The 19553-nt window shown below is 35.0% G+C and overlaps 2 protein-coding genes across 9 annotated transcripts in view; both read right to left on the bottom strand.

Annotated features, from left to right (window-relative positions):
* Positions 1-2492, bottom strand: part of LOC138835627 (olfactory receptor 2M3-like) — a 38380-nt gene extending 35888 nt beyond the window's left edge. For all 8 annotated transcript variants that reach the window (XM_070034095.1, XM_070034101.1, XM_070034094.1 and 5 more), the window contains exon 1: positions 1582-2492. In XM_070034095.1, coding sequence (XP_069890196.1) covers positions 1582-2490 — 909 coding nt within the window. In that variant the 5' untranslated portion in view covers positions 2491-2492. The remainder of the gene's footprint in view (positions 1-1581) is intronic.
* Positions 2493-10691: 8199 nt separating this feature from the next.
* LOC138835515 (olfactory receptor 14C36-like) lies at positions 10692-17069 on the bottom strand. Its single transcript, XM_070034007.1, is given in 4 exon segments — positions 10692-10844; positions 13100-13155; positions 16141-16387; positions 16389-17069. Coding segments are annotated over 4 exon segments (1137 nt in total).
* Positions 17070-19553: the final 2484 nt, after the last annotated feature.

Here is a 19553-nt window from a genome sequence, read left to right as displayed (position 1 = left end):
CCATACATACACAAAGAAAAGAAGACAAAACCATCAAAACAATAAAAATAAGAGGACGAGGCCTTTATTTCCATATCTAGGTTTATTTTGATATATATATATATGTTTTATAAGTATAAAAATCACAGTCATTACTTCTCTGTATTTCTCTCCTAAGAGTATTTTCTTTTGATCTCAGTATGAGTGTCTAGAATCTTGTAGGTTCTCTCTAATATGTGGAAATTAGATATAAATTACACTGGGATATGGTAAATTTTGATCCAATTTCTAATGAGCAATCAACTAAGTTCACTTTTTCCAGGAAAATAGATTGAAAGAGCCAGGAAATATGAGACAAGATGCTTAATACCTTAGCTATCAGGACATGGAAAGGGATTACAACTAGGTACCCTGTCACATATTTGAACAACATTGTTTTACAAGAGATAATAAAAATATTTGAGACCATGCACTGCTGGTTGAGTATAAAGCACTATTTCTCAAGCAGACAATAAGTAGAATAAGTAGAAAATAAATCTGTTGCAGCAGATAGATGGTCTGACAATTCTTCACACAGTTATGCATAGTGTCTCCTTAAAATTTATCAATACCCTTTTAATTACATTCCAAAATTGATGAGAGCATATTTTCATAAATATTTAGACACATATATTTATAATTATATAACATCATAACAGAATGATCCAATATCAATATCCATCAACTCATGAATTGATAAGCAAAACATACTTAACCTCCATACTAGACTATGAAATAGCAACATAATAAATCAACTGCTGATATAGTTAATGTTGATGGATTTGAACACAGACTAATAGAAACCACTGAAAACTAAATATTATCTATCAATTAATCTGAAAATTTATATACAATGAATACATTACACAAAGAAAACCTAAAATATATAACAATGCAAAACAAATGATTTTATTAACATTTCACCCTACAAGGTGAAAAATCAATGGCTAGAGATAAAATAATAGTAGGAATTAAATCCTACTATGAAAATATTCATGTTAGCACACAATGATAAAACATTAATAAAATGCTTCTCTTTTATCTATCTGATAGTTGCATCCATTATTATTTATCAAAATTACTTTCATAATAATCTATAAAAATATGAACCTATGGTTGAATAAATAATTGATTTTTATTTGAATATGATAATAAGTCTGATATGTATCTTCCACTAAGTGTGAAGTTCTCCTCTAAGATTAAATGTAATATATACCTAAACAACACAGCTTTAATCTCTGCATTTAATGAGATATTATTAATGGGCAGGCATCTCTCATCTGCTAAAAGTAATATAAAATACAGTATACAATTATGTGTTTTCTACTTCAATGAATATTTACAGTGTACTACAGTGAATAATTCACAAAAGAATCCTCATCAACAAGAATTCAAATGGTTTTCCTTTTCTTAATCTCATGTGGTTGCTATAAATTTAAGGATAAGAAAATATTGCATGCTGGATTGCATTGATTCTGTATATAAATATATACATAATGTTGGAAAAAAGGAGCCCAATGACCACTAGACTACTCCCTCTCCAGATTTGCCTTTCCCTAATACCTTCATGAAAGCTCTGGTCACCTCTCGGTTGCGGAGGCTGTAGATAAGGGGGTTCAGCATGGGCGTGAGGATCGTGTAGAAGGCAGACACCATCTTGTCCTGGGTGGGTGAACGCCCAGAGGCCGGCCGCATGTATATGAACATGGCTGCACCATAGTACATTCCCACCACCATGAGGTGGGAGGAGCAGGTGGCGAAAGCTTTGTGGCGACCCTCCCCAGATCCCATGCGGATGACAGTCACAATAACACGCACGTAAGACGCAATGATGACAGCTACAGGGAAGAGAAGCATAACCACACAGCAAATAAAGATCATCCTTTCAAAGGTCAACGTGTCCGTGCAAGAGAGAGGGAGAAGGGAAGGAACATCGCAGAAAAAGTGAGGTATTTCCCGGGCACCGCAATAGGAAAAAGATAATGTGGCTGCAACTTCAATTATGCCATCAAGGGAGCCAAGAATCCAGGAAGCAGCTGCCATAAGAGCACAGACTTTCTGGCTCATCAGAACGGGGTATCTTAGTGGGTGGCAAATGGCCACGTAACGATCATAGGCCATTGAGGCCAAGAGGAAACATTCGGCACCAAGTAGAGTCACGTAGAAGAATATCTGGGTCCCGCAACCTGCCAGAGAGATGGACTTATTGCCAGACAAGTAGTTAAAGGCCATCTTGGGCACCGTGGTACATATGAGCGTGAGATCCATGAGGGAGAGTTGACTGAGGAAGAAGTACATGGGGGTGTGGAGCTGCCTGTCCAGGTAGATGAGAAGAACCATGGTTGAGTTTCCCAGGAGAGCCAACGTAAAGATGCAGAAAACGACAGAGAAGATCAACGTGTGAATGGGACTGTGATCAAAAACTCCCAACAGGATGAAGTCAGAGTTGAAAGTCCAGTTGCCCCAGGCCATGGTGAATGCGACTGTGGATACATACAGTGATTGAGAGAATACTAAGACATTACAACACACAATATCCAAGATTTCCCTCTCTATGAAGTTGTAAAACAGGGCAGAAAATACTTTGTCTGGGTCTCATTTCTTTTTGTTAATGAGTAATAGCCATGCTTACTTTTAACTTGATTTGGCCTTTAAAGGCAAATGAATAGCAGTAGTTTTTTTCTAAGTAAGAGCCTATCTGTGTTCTTTTTTTTTAAGTCATGTAATCTAGCTCCAGTATGGAACCAACCCAGATGCCCCTCAGTAGATGAATGGATCAAGAAAATGTGGTACATATACACAATGGAAGTCTATGCCTCCATCAGAAAGAATGACATTGCTCCATTTGTTAGGAAATGTAAAGACTTGGAAAAAATTATATTAAGTGAAGTAAGCCAGGCCCAAAGAAACATAGGTCCCATGGTTTCCCTTATTTGCAATAACTAGTATATGTCTGAGACAAGCAGAAAAGGTCAGATAAGATGATGTTAGGCACAATGAACCCCAAGATAAGGACTCAAATGGTTTTTCTTTCTTTCTATCGTTTCTAACATATTTATAAGATGATTTATTTGTTGCTTTGTATGTCCCTCCTCCACTGTATAACCTGTTTTCACTGTATTTGATGTTGTTATAATTTGTAGAGGGGAAGGGAAAAAACAAATTGTTTAAATAGGGATACAGGTGGACCCATTGCAACAATGAGATGTAGCAATGAGTTGAAATGGACTTTACAACTTTGGGGGGGGGAATGTAGTCATGGAGATTGGAGAGCAGGAATGGTAGGGGGAAAACAAAGGAGGAGGCAAAAATGCTTGATAAGAAATATACTCATTACCTTGCTCATGTAATTGTAACCCCTCTGTATGGTATTTTCACCAAAAAAAGAATACAAAAAGTAAACCAAATGTGTAATATAGATCATAGATCATCCTTTGACAAACACACTTATAATGAAGCAATTCCTCCTAGTTTTGGGAATGCCATGGTACTTACCATATCAAACTGTGGTGCTAGAAAATGCCTGTCTATAAAATTTTGGATGAAAACGTGCATTAAAATTATAGTTGGTTAGAAAATAGATAAATTGATAAATATTACCAGAAAAATAGATAAATTAGGTTATCGACATCATACATATGTTAATAAATATTTGATGATTATAATGAAAAGTCACTGTGAAAGATGGTCCTAACCAATATATACTTCTCTGTGTTCATCATAAAATCTTGAGTGAATCCATGAAATAATCTACTGCAGGCCCTTTACCTGAATAAACCTGGTTAGAGGGGAACGTAAAGCATGATTCAATACTTTTTTATAAATTAGCTTATCTGTGTAAAATAAGGCAATTAATAATTTCTTAAGCTTTGTATATTCCTCTCCATAAATATAGACATAGATAATAGCTATACTTCTTATGAATGTTAAATAAAATCATAATTATAAGTAGTTAAGTGATATCTGGTATATATTTGGATATTAATTAAATTCAATTGGCAGTTATATAGTCTTTTTATACTTCATCTTGAGATTCATATAGTTGATGAAACATAAACATTTTAACTTCTTTTGAAAGAATAGTGGAGCAACTCAGAAGTAAAGTTCAAGTATCGTGTTCAGAAGCACCTAGATTTGATCCTGTATCCACACATAGAGGTAAAGTATTTTTGTTTTGTTAAAAAGTAACATTTATTTTCCTCTATTTTGCTTCCTTATTGCCTCTTTTTCAATGAAATATTTTATGCCTCCCTTAATGCTATATGAGAAAAATGTATTACTTGTTTTGTTTTTATTTTACATTTTACATTTTGTTCTTCCAAACTCTTTTGCAGTCATTAATAATTCTGTGCACATAACATTTCATTATAACTAAGAATTTTACCACATCCTAAATTCACAATCAGCTCAATATTCTCTGAGAGTTTTTCTTTATTACACTTATCAATGAGATCTATCCTCTAAGCCATAAGCCACACACACACACACACACACACATACACACACACACATACTGTTTTTTATTCTTTCACGATTCCCAAAGAACTGCAAGTCACATTTTATGTTTATTTGCTTTAATTTTACTTAACATACTATAATATCTATTTATATGACAAGTAAACTTTGGATTTGTTTATATATTTGATAACATCCCAGTCAAAATAAATTTGTCTCTTTCCTCAAACTTTTAAGGTTTCTTCCTTTCAAGAACATTCAAAAATGATTTCTTCTACATTATTAATGTAGAATTCATTAGCCTCATCTATGTGTACCATATGGATGGAAGGGGAGCAAGATCATTTTATTAAGTGAAATAAGACAAGCTCAGACAAGCGCCATCACAAGACTCATGTAGAATCAAAGACTGTTGTTCTTTTAGATAATGAGAGCAGAATGGTAGTTTCCAGAAGCCAGGGAGAGTGAGGGAAAGGGAAGTTTGGTCTATAGGCACTATGACAATGGATAATATATTTCAAAAACTTGTTCATGGCTGAACTTAATAGAAGCCAGAATGCTTTGATTATTGGAGTTTCCTCCTCTCTTCAGTCTTACCTGCTTTATGTCCTCAAAAATTCATGCTGCTCACAGGGTAAGAGAAAGATTTTAAATGGTGTTACTGAGAAGCATTTGGCTATGTCACCTGTGAATTGATGTTGCAATGTCATGAGGGAGCTGAGTCCCTAGTGTTCAATTATAGTGCTGTACGTTATCATGCAATTTTTCTCCTAGGATTTGATACAATGTTTTTCATTTGATAACATTATGTTATTTAACATAAACAAGAAAGTTATTTTCATTTTTTGACAAATAACAAACTCCCAAAATTTGTTTCTTCTATCTTCTTGTCACTTATATGTTAATTATTCCACTTTGACTTTATTTTGTGTCTCCTTGTTTGTTTATCTATTTATTGTAATTTTGGAGGCTGAACCCAGGCTCCAGCATACGCTAGGCAGGTGTTCTACAACTTGAGCTCCATTCCTACTTCCTATCCCATGTGATTCTATTTTGCCTTTGAGATGAGGCAGCACTAATTTTGCGAGGATGGACCTTGCACTGCATATCGGAAGCACATTCTGAGACACTGAGTTTACAAGTGTATGTGCCCATACCCTGTTTCGCATTTAAAATCTTGATTAGCTGTATAAGCTTAAGGGGAATGGAGGCAATTGTGTTTCTCATTTTTAATTAAAGTTACATCCATACCTTCTGTGTTTTAATATCTACATGTAGAACTTCATTAAAATTTACTAATTACTTTCATACTGGACAATCAAGGGGTACTATCTTGGTACCGTGAGGCTGAATTTCCCACACAGGCATTTCTACATTACTGTAAATTTGTCTATGTGTAGAAACTTAGTATTTGTAACTATTTACTGTATTATTTTTGATTTGTATTTTCAACTGACGTTTTTGTATGTATTTTTCTACTAGTTTTATTGTAATTATGTTCCTATATCTTTATAAAACACATAGAGGGAAGGATCAAACTATTTGTAATTTCTCTCACATTTCACACAATACAACCCATTTGATATCAGGACATTATTCCTCCATATTCTGTTTGCATATTAATTTAAGTAAATTTTGTATGCTTTCCCTGATGATTCTTTTCTCTTAATCAAATGGTTGTGTTTGCTTACAAAATGAAATTTTTTCTTTCTCAACACTACATGTGTTTATACCATGATCTATGTTTGGACCCAATGATTTCTTTATATGCTTCTAACAAGATTAGATAATACATAGAAAGATAATTCTTTATATGCTTCTAACAAGATTATATAATACATAGAAAGATAAAGATAACATACAGACAAATTATGTCTGTAAGCTCAGCAGAGCACGTATGTCAGAAATTATATTCCATATTGTTTCAAACTTGTCCATAAGTACAATGTTTTTTTTGGAAGTACTAGTTTTTGATATTTTAGTTATGTTGTCAGTAGTTTATTTGATTGAGGTTTTCATAATATGAAGATGAAGATATTATTGACATGCCCAGTCTATGTAAATATAGATAGAAAAACAGCGGAGAGAAAGAAAGATCTTCATGTACGTCCCAACTGTTTCTAAGTTAATAATCAGCCATTACATGACAACATGAAGATCTGTGCTAGGTTTTTTAAATGAGTGCTTTCTTTGTTCAAGTCATTCGGTAAACATTAGAGATAAAAAGTTATATCAACTTAAGCTACTAGGTTTGGGTGTGTTTAAAATGTAACAAAGCACAATATGCACCAAATAGTTAGGAAATGGAAAGACTTGGAAAAAATTCTATTAAGTGAAGTAAGCCAGGCCCAAAGAAACATAGGTCCCATGTTTTCCCTTATTTGCAATAACTAGTATATGTCTGAGACAAACAGAAATTTTCAGACAGGTTGATGTTAGGCGAAATGAACCCCAAGATAAAGATTCAAATGTTATAAGATGATTTCATGTTGCTTTGTATGTCTCTCCTCCATGGTATAACCCCTGCTTTCACTGTATTTGATGTTGGTATAATTTGTGGAGGGGAAGGGCAAAAACAAATTGTTTAAATAGGGATACAGGTGGAAGCATGGCAACAATGAGATGTACAAGACGTTATGTAGAAAAACAAACTTTACAACTTTGGCAGGGGGTGGGGGGTTGGGAGTAGGAAAGAGGGGGTGGGGGTTGGGGCAGGGTTGGGGAGGTGAAGGGATGGGAAGGGGAAACAAAGGAGGAGGCAACAATGCTTGATCAAAAATGTACTCATTATCTTGCCCATGTAATTGTAACTCCTCTGTATGGTATTTTCACAATTAAAAAAAAAAAGAAAACATAAATAAAAGAAGTAGATTCTTAATTTTTAGAACCTATACATAACTCCTACATTTTTAGCTTATTTTTAGTTTTTTAACTTATTTATATATCTGGTTTGATTTTTCTTTTTTTTGTACATGTTTTATTATCATTTAAAATAGTTTACATTATAGTGCCCCTTTCAAAACTCACAGGGAAACTTAATCCCCAGTACATCAGCATTATAAAAGCAACAACAGATGAAGCCATTTGGGTTGTTGAATCTCATTGATTAGGGCTCAAGGCTGAACAAAACAGGTCTCAAAAAAAAAATGGGACCTTTGGGGCTGGGAAGGTGGCTCAGAGGTAGAATGCTTGCCTTGCATGATGAGGCCTTGGGTTTGATTCCTCAGCACCACATAAGCAAAAAGAAAAAAGCCGGAAGTGGCTCTGTGGCGCAAGTGGTAGAGCACTAGCCTTGAGCTGAAGAGCTGAGGGACAGCGCCCAGGCCCAGAGTTCAGACCCCACGACCTGACCAAAAAAAAAAAAAAATGGGACCTTTTGAATGTAAACAAATATTCCTTACCAGATATATACATGTTTTGTCTTTGCACTTCCCACAGTTAGAATCATATGAAATAAATTTCTATTTCATAGAAATTACTCAAGTCTCTGGCTTTGGCTTTAGAAACACAAACACAAATTTGTCAATTTTAGGTCAGTGGAAAACAAAAGCATTATTTGAAATATTGTTTGTTGTTTAACTTTCTGGTATTAAGTGTATTAGACCAAGGACTTAACATAAACTAAACAAGTGCTCTACTACTTGGTCCATGTATTGAGTCCTTTTATTAATTTGCAGATAGGATCTTACTAAATTTTCTGGGGCAGGACTTGAACTTAAGATTCTACTGTTTCTACCTTTCCAAGAATCAGGTTTTGTAGGTATGGGCTTCCCTCTTAACTTAGTTTGTGTTTTAGATATCAAAGGTAACTAGCCTTACGAATTTACTTAGAAACTAAAGCCTTTTGTTGGAAACTGTTACTTTTTTTTTTTTTTTTTTGGGTCCGGTCGTGGGGCCTGAACTCTAGGCCTGGGGGCTGTCCCTCAGCACTTCCGGCTTTTTCTTTTTGCTTACGTGGTGCTGAGGAATGGAACCCAGGGCCTTGAGCATGCAAGGCAAACTCTCTACCACTGAGCCACCTTCCCAGCCCAGGAAACTGTTACTTGTTATGTATTCAAAATTGTTTTTATGGATATTCTGCTAATTTTTGTATTTCTATAAAATATCATTTTTTCAGAATCCCCCTTTCAGTAGAATTTTATGAGAATTTATTGTATTATAATGTATAATCTTTTTATACATTTTAAGTATTTAATTAATTCCAATAACTACATTATCCTATTTATATTTAACATTTTAATAATAATACTTGTTAAAATTCTTTTTTAAAATTTTTATTGTGAAAATACTGTACAGAAGGGTTACAATTACATGTTGCTTCCTCCTTTGTTTCCCCTACCATCCTTTCCCATCCCTTCCCATCACCCCCACCTCTCACCAAAGTTGTAAAGTTTGTTTTTTCAACATAACGTCTTGTATATCTCATTGTTGCAATGTGTCCACCTGTATCCCTATTTAAACAATTTCTACTGTATCACTTCTGATATCCTTTTATTTACCTCAGTATATGGTTGTACTTACCAAACCCAAACTTGGAGTTTTTATTGTTTGTATCTTCTAAGGCATTCTGTTTTGCTTCTTCAGATCTTCTGAAACCTTTTAGCTTTTATGTTTTCACTATTTCTATGCATTATCATGTTGATTAATACTACATAATACATTTCAAAAGCTAAGAAAATACACTATAATGTTATTCATACTGTTTCTTCAGAACTTCATTTTAGGTTATTCTCTTTAAAAATGGGTCATATTTCATAATACTATAAGATCTAAAGCAAGGATCAGTATATCTAAAATGAGAAAATCTGGACTGAAGGTTAATATTCACACATTTGTCTCCCATTGGTAAGATTGATGCATGTAATAAGAATTAATAAATGCAGACAAATATACTCCCCATGGAGCTATACAATTTCTGTTATAAAATAAATTCAATCCTAATTCCTATTCATAATGAATCTTTTTATTATATCTGGTTGTATCTCACCAATTCTGTTAATAATCTTATAGCATTTCTATAATTTGACATTTAATAAGCTTGCCTATTCTTTTATAAGGATGATTATTCTGATTCAAAAATTACTGAGGAGATTTATTGGCTGAGCAAATAAAATATGATATGCTAATGACATGTTATATTTAGTAGCATTTTGAAGCATTAAAGTAGACAAATAAGGGGCTGGGAATGGCTCAGTGGTAGAGTGCTTGCCTTGCATGCATGAGGCCCTGGGTTCGATTCCTCAGCCCCACATAGGAGTTGTGATTCAAGTGGTAGAGAGCTAGCCTTGAACTGAAGAGCTGAGGGTAGTGCCATGGCCCAGAGTTCAGATCCCACAAGAGAAAAAAATAGACAAAGAGACAAATATTAGTCATATGATCATTGTTAATATGGAAATATAGACATATAGATGCATTTAATCTTAGTGCAAACAGTTACTCATAGTAATACCTTGAATTTTGACATAACTATAGAGGAAATATATACTTGAACAAATAAGCACCTACGCTCTTTCTCAATTTCCAGTCTTATGTTTGTAGGTTATAAATGCTATAAATTCTGGATAAGTTTTCTGACATGAACTACAATTATTAAATTCGGGGATTGAACTTTTCAGTGAAGACCATATATAATAACCAGGCATTTTATTCTCTGTAATAATTGCCTCTTCTAATACCTTCATGAAAGCCCTGGCCACTTCCTGGTTATGGAAGTTTTAGAGCAGCATGTTTAGCCTAGGAGTGAGGATGGTGTAGAACACAGACACCACTTTTGACTGGGAAAAGGAAACAAGTAAAGGCTGCATGCACATGTACAAATATGGCTGCTGTACAGTGTGTTCTCATCACTTAAAATGATGGCAAACGCTTGCTTTGACCCTCTCCATAAGGATGACAGCCAAAATAACACATGCCTAAGAAGCTATTGTGATTCTTACATGGAAGAGAAACATAACTGTTAGTAGATAAATATCATCCTTTTAAAAGTAAAGGTGTCAATGGATCAATGAGAGCAAGACCAGAAGATCACTAATAAGGACACCGTGGCTGAGATTTCCATTGTATCACTGAGAAAAGCAAGTAGACAGGAAGCAGCTGCTAGCAGACCACAGGTTATCTGTTTGATAAACTGTCCATTGAAGCCAACAGGAAACATTCAGCACCAAGAAGTGACACAGAGAAGAATATCTGGTTGGCATAACTCTCAGATGGAATTGCTCCTAGGAAAATAGTTGGAGGGCATCTTCAGCAGGGAAGTTCGTGAGGTTCACGAAAGAGAAGGAGAGTTGGATGAGGAGGAAGTGAATGAAGGTGTGGAACTGGGTGTCCAGGTAGATGAGAAGCATCATGGCTGCATTTTTTCCACTGTGGAACTAAGGAAGACCATGAAAAAGAGAAACAAAAGAGTGGAACTGGGACTGAAGACTGCTCACAGGACGATGTGAGAGTTGAAGGTTCAATGCCATTGTGAATTTATTTCCTCTTGATAAAATAAAATTTAAAAGATGTATAAGATTGTGCTATGGAAAAATCAAGGTCTTCTGTCTTAGACCCACACAATGAAAAATTGTCTATGAGTGAGAAAGAAGGTTTTACCCCTGTTTTCACTGTATTTGATTCTGGTGCCCTGCATCTTGTTTTTTGTTTTTTGTTTTTTTTAATTTTTTGTATGTTTTTTATTGTAAAAATACTGTACAGAGGGGTTACAGTTATATGAGGAAGATAATGAGTATATTTCCTATTGAGCATTGTAGCCTCCTCCTTTGTTTATCCCCTACCATCCTTGTATATACATTTTTCTGATTTGGAGAATGAAAAGGAAATAACAAAATGCTGAAACAAGGATACAGATTGACCATTGTAATAATGAGATGCAGAAGACACTGAGAAGCCTGGCTTGGCCAGACTGCAACCAAATTGGATATTAAGGCCATTTTGTAAAAGGCTTTTACCAACATATGAGCTCAGGTTCCTGGATAAACCTCATTCTGACCGGTAACTCCCTAGTAACAGTCAATCAGTAACTAGCAGGACAGTACCTTGATCAAGGAGACAGATATTTCTTAAGATAGCATAGTTAACTTATTTTGCTGCTTAGCTGATTAGCCAGGCATTTTAGTCAGTAGGTTTGCTAAATGTTAACTAATCATGTAACCACTGAGTTGGAAACCCTCTACCCTTGTTGTAACCACAATAAAAACCCTCTTAAACTGGAAGTTAGAGCTCTCAACTCTGACCCACTGCGTTGGTATGGTTCTGAATACAGGCTCCAGCTTGCAATAAATGACTCCTATCTGGCATTGGAATTGCATCTCCTTGGTGGTCTTTGGGGATCCTTATCTGGGCACAACAACAGTATGTTGAAAATAAACTGTACAACTTTGGGGAGGGGTAGGGAGGAGTTGGGGAAGTGGGGAGGGAAGGTATAGTAGGGGAAAAGCAAAGGAGGGGGTAGCAATGTTAGATAGGAAATGTACTTATTACCTTACTCATGTAACTGTAACCCTCTGTACAGTATCTCTACAATAAAAATATATATTAAAATTTAAAAAAGGTTTAAGTTGAATTGATTTTTTTTTCAATTCAACTTTTGTAAACAAATAATTTTAAATGTGAAGTGCAGACTTCATTGACCTGTTATAGAAAGGAAAGAAGTTTTCTTAAGAAGTATAAAGTCCAGTTGGAACTACATTTACCTCAAAAATGTCGAGGGTAGCTTCTTGTTTCAGGATACTAAAAGCCATTCTGAAAAGCCAAGGACATTGTTCAATATTTATTTCCATTGAATTGCCAATATTCACTCTACATAACATATAAAATTCTTTCAACCAAAGTGTAGAGGTAAACAGCAGGGCTGGGAAGGTGGCTCAGTGTTAGAGTGCTTGCCTTGCATGCATGAGGTTCTGGGTCAATTCCTCAGCACCACATAATCAGAAAAAGCTGGAAGTGGAACTGTGGCTCAAGTGGTTGAGCGCTAGCCTTGAACTGACGAGCTCAGAGAGACAGTGCCTAGGCCCAGAGTTCAGGCCCCACAATCAACAACAACAACCACAATAACAACAAAAATGTGTTGCAAATTAGATGCTGGTGACTCACACCTGTTGACAAAAAAGAAAGAAACAGGCCTGGGAATGTGACTCAGTGGTAGAGTGCTTGCCTTGCATGCATGAGGCCCTGGGTTCGATTCCTCAGCATCATATAAGCAGAAAAAGCGGAAGTTGTGCTGTGGCTCAAGTAGTAGAGTGCTAGCCTTGAGCTGAAGAGCTGAGGGACAGTGCCCAGGCCCAGAGTTCAGGTCCCATGACTGACAAGAAAGAAAGAAAGAAAGAAAGAAAGAAAGAAAGAAAGAAAGAAAGTAAGGAAGAGAAAATAAGATAATAGAACGATGCCCAGAAAGCCAGGCATCAGTGGTTCACACATACAATCCTATAATCCTATCATCTGGATCTAGATCTGAGGATCAAAGTTCAACTTCAGTCCTGGCAGGAAAGTCCACCAGACTCTTATCTCCAGTTCATCACTAAAATTAAACAGTCAGAAGTGGAGCTGTGGCTCAAATGGTAGTGCTGTCCTGAGAACAAAAGTGTGATGAATTTCATATTTCAAGCAAAGTTTATCTAATCCTTACCTTCATTGGAGTGATTGTTACCTTCTCTTTGGAAGGCTTATATATGATGAATAACACTGCCAGTAAGAATGTAAAAATGAGAGCTTGAAAGACAAAAGTTTTTATAAATAAGTAAATATGTAAGGTAATAAATAATGGAAGCAATCTATGTCCATTTCCAAACTGAAACTCCTCACAAATTTCCATGATATGTCTCAGCTCACATAATTCATTTATTAAATAAAGGGACATTATCATCAACAATGTGAAGCTACTCTACTGATGAAACATGATGTACTGAAATGACTTGGCTCAATTCTTACCACAATGTGGTTCAGTTTTAAGGCTTGGAAAGGTTTGTGCATATGGAAAGGATCATAATTATTACATGAACTACAAACATTTAGAATCTGACAGGAGACTCTGAACATTCATTGTGCTTCATGGTTTTGTTTTGTTTTTCTCCATTTGTTGAACTTTTTAGGAGACTGGCTATTCTCTTACTTTCACAGAGGTGGAGATGTGACTTAGTGGCACAATAAACTGTGAACACAGAAGACTAGCAGAAGCAGACAGAACTAGGGTGGTCTTCATGTGTTCTCTTTACCTACGAATCCAACCTGTATGTGGAAATACATTTCATACTCAATTTTATATCAAATTAAAATCTATTACCTGTTCCTTTGACTTTTTTTTTTTGCTAGTCCTGGGACTTGAACTAGGTCCTGGCACTGTCCTTGAGCTAATTTGCTCAAGGCTATTGCTTTACCATTTGGGCCACAATGCCTCTTCCAGCTTTTTCTGAGTAGTTCAATGGAGATGAATCTCATGGACTTTCCTGCACAGGCTGGCTTTGAACTGATGTCTTCAGATCTCAGCCTCTTGAGTAGCTAGAATTACAGAAATTAGACACCTGTAGGATGGGACAAGACTTATATTTGAATTTTTTTTTGGGGGGGGGATTGGTCGTAGGGCTTGAACTCTGGGCCTAAGTGCTGTCCCTTAGCTTTTCAGCTCAAGGCTAGTGCTCTACCACTTGAGCTATAGCGCCACTTCCAGTTTTCTGGTGGTTTATTGGAAATAAGAGTTTCTCGGACTTTCTTGGCCAGGCTGACTTTGAACCACGATCCTCAGATCTCAGCCTGCTGAGTAGCTAGGATTACAGGCATGAGTCACTGGTGCCTGGCCCTTACATTTGAAGTTTTATGGAAGATTTTTTTTATCATTTTTATTTTTATTGATACTATAGTGTATATATATATAATTTATATATATCATGTGACAGAGATCTCACATATATCATATATGTATACATATATATGTGCATATGTATATGCATGATATACACAGGTATTATTTTTCAATACATATTTTATATTGGTATTAACTCTTATTTTCAAATTTTTATTCTTCAATTGTTTTAAAAAATACTCACAGAACCTGGATGCCAGTGGCTCATATCTGTAATTTTAGCTACTCAGGAAGCTGAAATGTGAGGATAATGGTTCCAAGCCAGCCTGGGCAGAAAAGTCCCCCTGAGACAAGTATGTATCTCCAATTAACCACTCAAATACTGAAGTGGCTCAAGTGGTAGAGCACTAGCCTTGAGCGCAAAGAGCCTCAGAGACAGCATCCAGGCCCTGAGTTCAAGTCCCAGGACAAGCAAAATAATTATATATGTGTGTGTGTGTGTGTGTGTGTGTGTGTGTGTGTGTGTGTGTGTGTGTGTGTGTGTGTGTGTGTGCGTGCGTGCGTGTGTGTTCTTTTTAAAGTTTTTCTTCTTTTTCTTCCTTTTTTCTTCTTTATTTTTCTTGAGAGTAAAGGTGTCTTCTTATTCACAGCAGATATGGAAATACAATGAGAAGGAATGTGAAGTGCTACCTAAGTTTACAACCATAGTTATGAAATAACTCATAAAACTGATGAATTTGTCTTAGCTAAGTTTGGTCTTGGCTTTTCACTGGTTTTAGCTTCTCATTCTTTTCTAACATGCCTTATTTTGAGTAAATCTTTAAAATTATGTTTCAATATAAAGATTCCTATTTTTTGATCGCTGCCAAAATTACATCATCTGGAACATACACCTTTACCACATCTACGTTTCTCAGATATTGTAAATTCTAAGCAGATCCTTGTTGTATTCCAAAAATAGCATATTAGACTTATGATCACACATAAATTTCCAGATATAGAAATAGCCTGATATTATTCACAGTTCAAATAAGCTTTATTTCTGTGATTACTGACCATCACATTCAAGTCTTAAGTGCTTTTAACTCCTGAAAGGCTGTAATAAATACATAGAATTAAATATGCTAAATGGGAAGAGAAAACGTATATTCCTTTAATTGACTTGGAAATAATTTTTAAAATATGAAAGTAAGGAAATATATCTGCAAATCACTTAAATGCATTTTAAAGCAAATCTTGGTCTTATGATTAGAATACCAGTGGTTTTCCTTGTTATGGAAAAGAAGCTGCATAATACGTTTCTAATTATGTTTATCCTCACAATGTATATTTTACAGTACTCAAGAATCTTTTGTTTTATGCTTGATTTTGAATTTATAAATGACTAGGTTTTAAACCTTTTTTTACATAGCAGTAAATTTGGCCTTTGAAAATTAACTAAGACTGTTTTAATTGTAACGTATCAGGATTTAAGAGTACATATATGTGCAAAAGGGTCTAAACATAAAATTCCTCTAAAGATAATATTTTAGGCCTTTTAGGACTGATTTTCTTCAGTGCTTGGAAGAGATTGTTGTATCAGCGTTTTACCACTGACCTGCCTCCAAGCTCATTAAGACTGGCACTTAAGTGGGAATTGTTATCACATATTGCTAGGTCTTTCTTGCTTATAACACCAGTCATTTTGCTCAACACATATTTAAATTATCCAAAAGCATCAGAAAGGAAAATGTTTAAGATATGTATGGATGGTTTATTAAATTTGCACAAACAATATGCAATAATCCTAAACAATTATTTCAGTGTATTGCCAAAAAGGTGAATATTATTAAGTAGCTTAGGACAACCCTTTTTAATTTTGAATACATTACCTGGATAGAACATTCTTGCCATGATTTTTCTCATGGCACCTTTTATTTGTTCATTTCTAAGACTGTAGATAATAGGATTGAAAAGGGGAGGGATTACAGAATAAAACACTGACAGGACCATATCCAAGGTGGTTGCTGATATTACAGATGGCCTCAGGTACACATAAAAGCCTGAGCTAAGGAAGATTGACACCACAAGAATGTGAGGAATACAGGTAGAAAAGGCCTTTTTCCCTGTCTGCTCCACTTGGAAACTTGAACACAGTAGAAAAGATTTGAATATAAGACCCTATGATAAAAATGAAACAGCCACCACCAATTCCCAGAGCAGAGACAACAATCGTGATCTCATTTATGATTGTGTCAGAGCAAGAGAGCTTCAGCAGCGATGGAATGTCACAGAAGAACTGGTGGATCACGTTGGATCTGCAGAAGGGCAGCAAGAACGTATTGGCTGTGTGCACACTTGCGTAAACAAGTCCACTGAACAGAGAGGCCAATGTCATCTGGGTGCATATTCGAGGGTTCATGATGACAGGGTAGTGGAGGGGCTGGCAGATGGCCACATAGCGATCATGAGCCATGATGGTGAGGAAGAGAAGTTCCACATATACAAAAAATACTACTAGAAAGACTTGAGCTACACATCCGGTCTTTGAAATGGTGCTGTTGCCAAGCAAAGAATTAATGCAGGAGTTAGGGACTGTAACAGAAATGTAGCATGCATCCAAGATAGATAGATTTCTGAGGAAGAAATACATGGGAATGTGAAGCCCTTTGTCAAAGATGGTGACAATAACAATGGAGATGTTTACTATTAAAGTGGCCAAATAAACCAGAGAGAAGGATATGGCATGCAAAATTTGGAGATTCTGCACATCAGAAAATTCCATGAGGAGAAACTCCATCACTGTAGAGGAATTGGGCATGTCTGAGTGATCCAGCGTATACCTAGGAATGGGGAGAGAAATCCTGGACTCAGAAAGAGTCACATTATGGAAAGAAAATTCATAACTATTACAGTATTGGTTTTTGTTTAAGTCTAATCTGTAATCATGGTCTGGATATATTTTTCAGTGCTTTCCATTAGGCTATATGATACTTTATTGAAATTGAATAGATGCTCAGTTACTAATGTTGCTGCTGTTGCTTATGCAACTTTTTTCAATGGACAGATACAGTTATTCATGTATACTTTATCTTCATTCTATAATACTGCAGAAATTACAACACCACTAAAATGTTATTAATGTTTATCTATGTCAGACCAGGTACAGAATTTGGAAACTATTACTACTCATTACTACAATATTATACTGTTAGTATTACAACTGAAATAAAACATTTTGTGTTTTACATTGTTTCTCAAGGTGTTTTGAGTAGAGGTGCAATCTTGATGATTTACAATGAATACAAGTATGGCATTGTTTTCTAGTTATTTAGTTCAAGTGCTAATTTCTGTAAAAGTGTGAAATTGTTCATTGACTTATTTACTTAGTTGTTTATTGTCTATCATGAATCAACTTCGTAGCTTGGTAATCACTGAGACCACTCTCTATCAATTTACCCTAAGTCCCTTCATAAATATACATTTAAACAGGAGTTCACCTGGTTTTTTTTTTTTGTTGTTTTTGTTGTTGTTCTTGAGCCAGGAACAATTGTTGACTATCAGTTATAGGCTCTAGATGTTAGTAGGTGACATTTCATCTTTAGAAACCTCCGGGCTTCAAGACATGTTCTTGAAATGTCTCTGGTATTCATAATTTTATGATGATGAGTTAGTAATAATTTATTCCTTTCATATTTATGTGTATATTTATGTACATATTCATATTGGTGTATTAAGGAGCTGAAAAGTCATTGAAATTAAAAAAAGTTACTAAAATTTATCCCAGTTGAATGATTGGTATGGGCATTCCACTCCTATTGTATGCAGCTCCTATTTTTTAAACAAGTGCTAGACTATCTAGACTTCAATCATATTTCATTAATATGTGTTGTAATCAGCATGTACACAAAAACTTCATTTTTTCTTTTTTTTTTTCTTTTGCCATTCCCTTGGTTTGAACTTATGGCCTGGTCATAGTCCTTGAGTTTCTTTTGCTCAAGGCTAGCATTCTACCACTTGAATCACAGAGCCACTTCTGGCTTTTTTGCTTATGTGCTAGTGAGGAACTGAACTCAAGGCTTCATGCCTACTAGGCAAGCACTCTATCAATAAGCCACATTTCCAGTCCCCCAACCCCAAAAAACTTTTTCATTTTGAGTATGCTTGATCTAAGAAATACAGTCTTCTTTTAAAACAAAATTTTTAATATGCAACCAACTCTATAAAGAATATATATTTGTAGAAACACATAAAATTTGAAATATGCATTCACTATTACTAAACAGCTACTTTTTCATAATGCACTTAAACATATTACATAACTAGATTTTCCAAATTTTTCTAATTTATGAAATAAATATACTTCATGGAACTTGGCTCTGCATGGTAAAATGGCATATTTTAAGTTCAAAATATTTTGAAAAAGAAAGTAATACTTAGCTTTTGCCAAAAACACAGTATAGAGCTATAATTATCTTCAACATGCTAGTTACATATGACTAGGTGCTGACTTTGTGCAGATATGTCTAAAATTATTACAGAATTAATATGGTTGATATTTAGGGGAAACAGTAACTATCAATAATATGGTTTGGTTGGTATTTTCTAGAAACTATACTTATCTCATATTGACCAAATGGCAAGTATAAAATCCTACCTCCTTTATTTAGCAATGGCAAATTAAAAATTAGGTAAATTCCAAATTCCACTAACCAAAAAAAACACCCAGATTAAGCAAATGTGTCTCTCTCTATAAAAACTTAAAGTTTTTATGAAAGTGAAGTTATATATTTGAACATATATTCAAAATAATCTAATTACTGGGTCTTCTCCCACAGCCACTAAATAGACTGCATGTTTCTCAATAACAATAAAGGCGGACTATATAGATAGGACTTTGTGTAAAAACATGAAGGTAATATTTATATATTTGTAAACTTTAGGCAGAAAATGCCTTGATTGAAGTTTTCAATAAATTACTTATGCAGTCACTAATTTGCATATTTCCATTTTCAATCATTTGAGAAATTATCATTCCTTAATCAGTTTCAGTTCATGAGTACCTTCAAGTGACTGCAAAGTGAACAGACAGTATATACTCATTTTGAACATTTTATTTGCTATGAAGATGATCATACAATGAAACTCAATTAAATTCATATATAATGTACTATTTGTTTTCTCTTGTATTTATATTTTACTATTATTTGTTTTCTCTTGTATTTATATTTTACTATTTTCCTATCTTATTGTAATTTTCCTTCCCAAGGTCTATCTTGGTAGCTTAAATCTTGAACCACAGGGG

Source organism: Dipodomys merriami, unplaced genomic scaffold (assembly GCF_024711535.1).
Source record: "Dipodomys merriami isolate MVZ:Mamm:240054 unplaced genomic scaffold, mDipMer1.0.p SCAF_24, whole genome shotgun sequence".
NCBI lineage: Eukaryota > Metazoa > Chordata > Mammalia > Rodentia > Heteromyidae > Dipodomys > Dipodomys merriami.
Note: the sequence above shows the minus strand (reverse complement) of the source record. Positions and strands in the feature narration are given on the sequence as shown.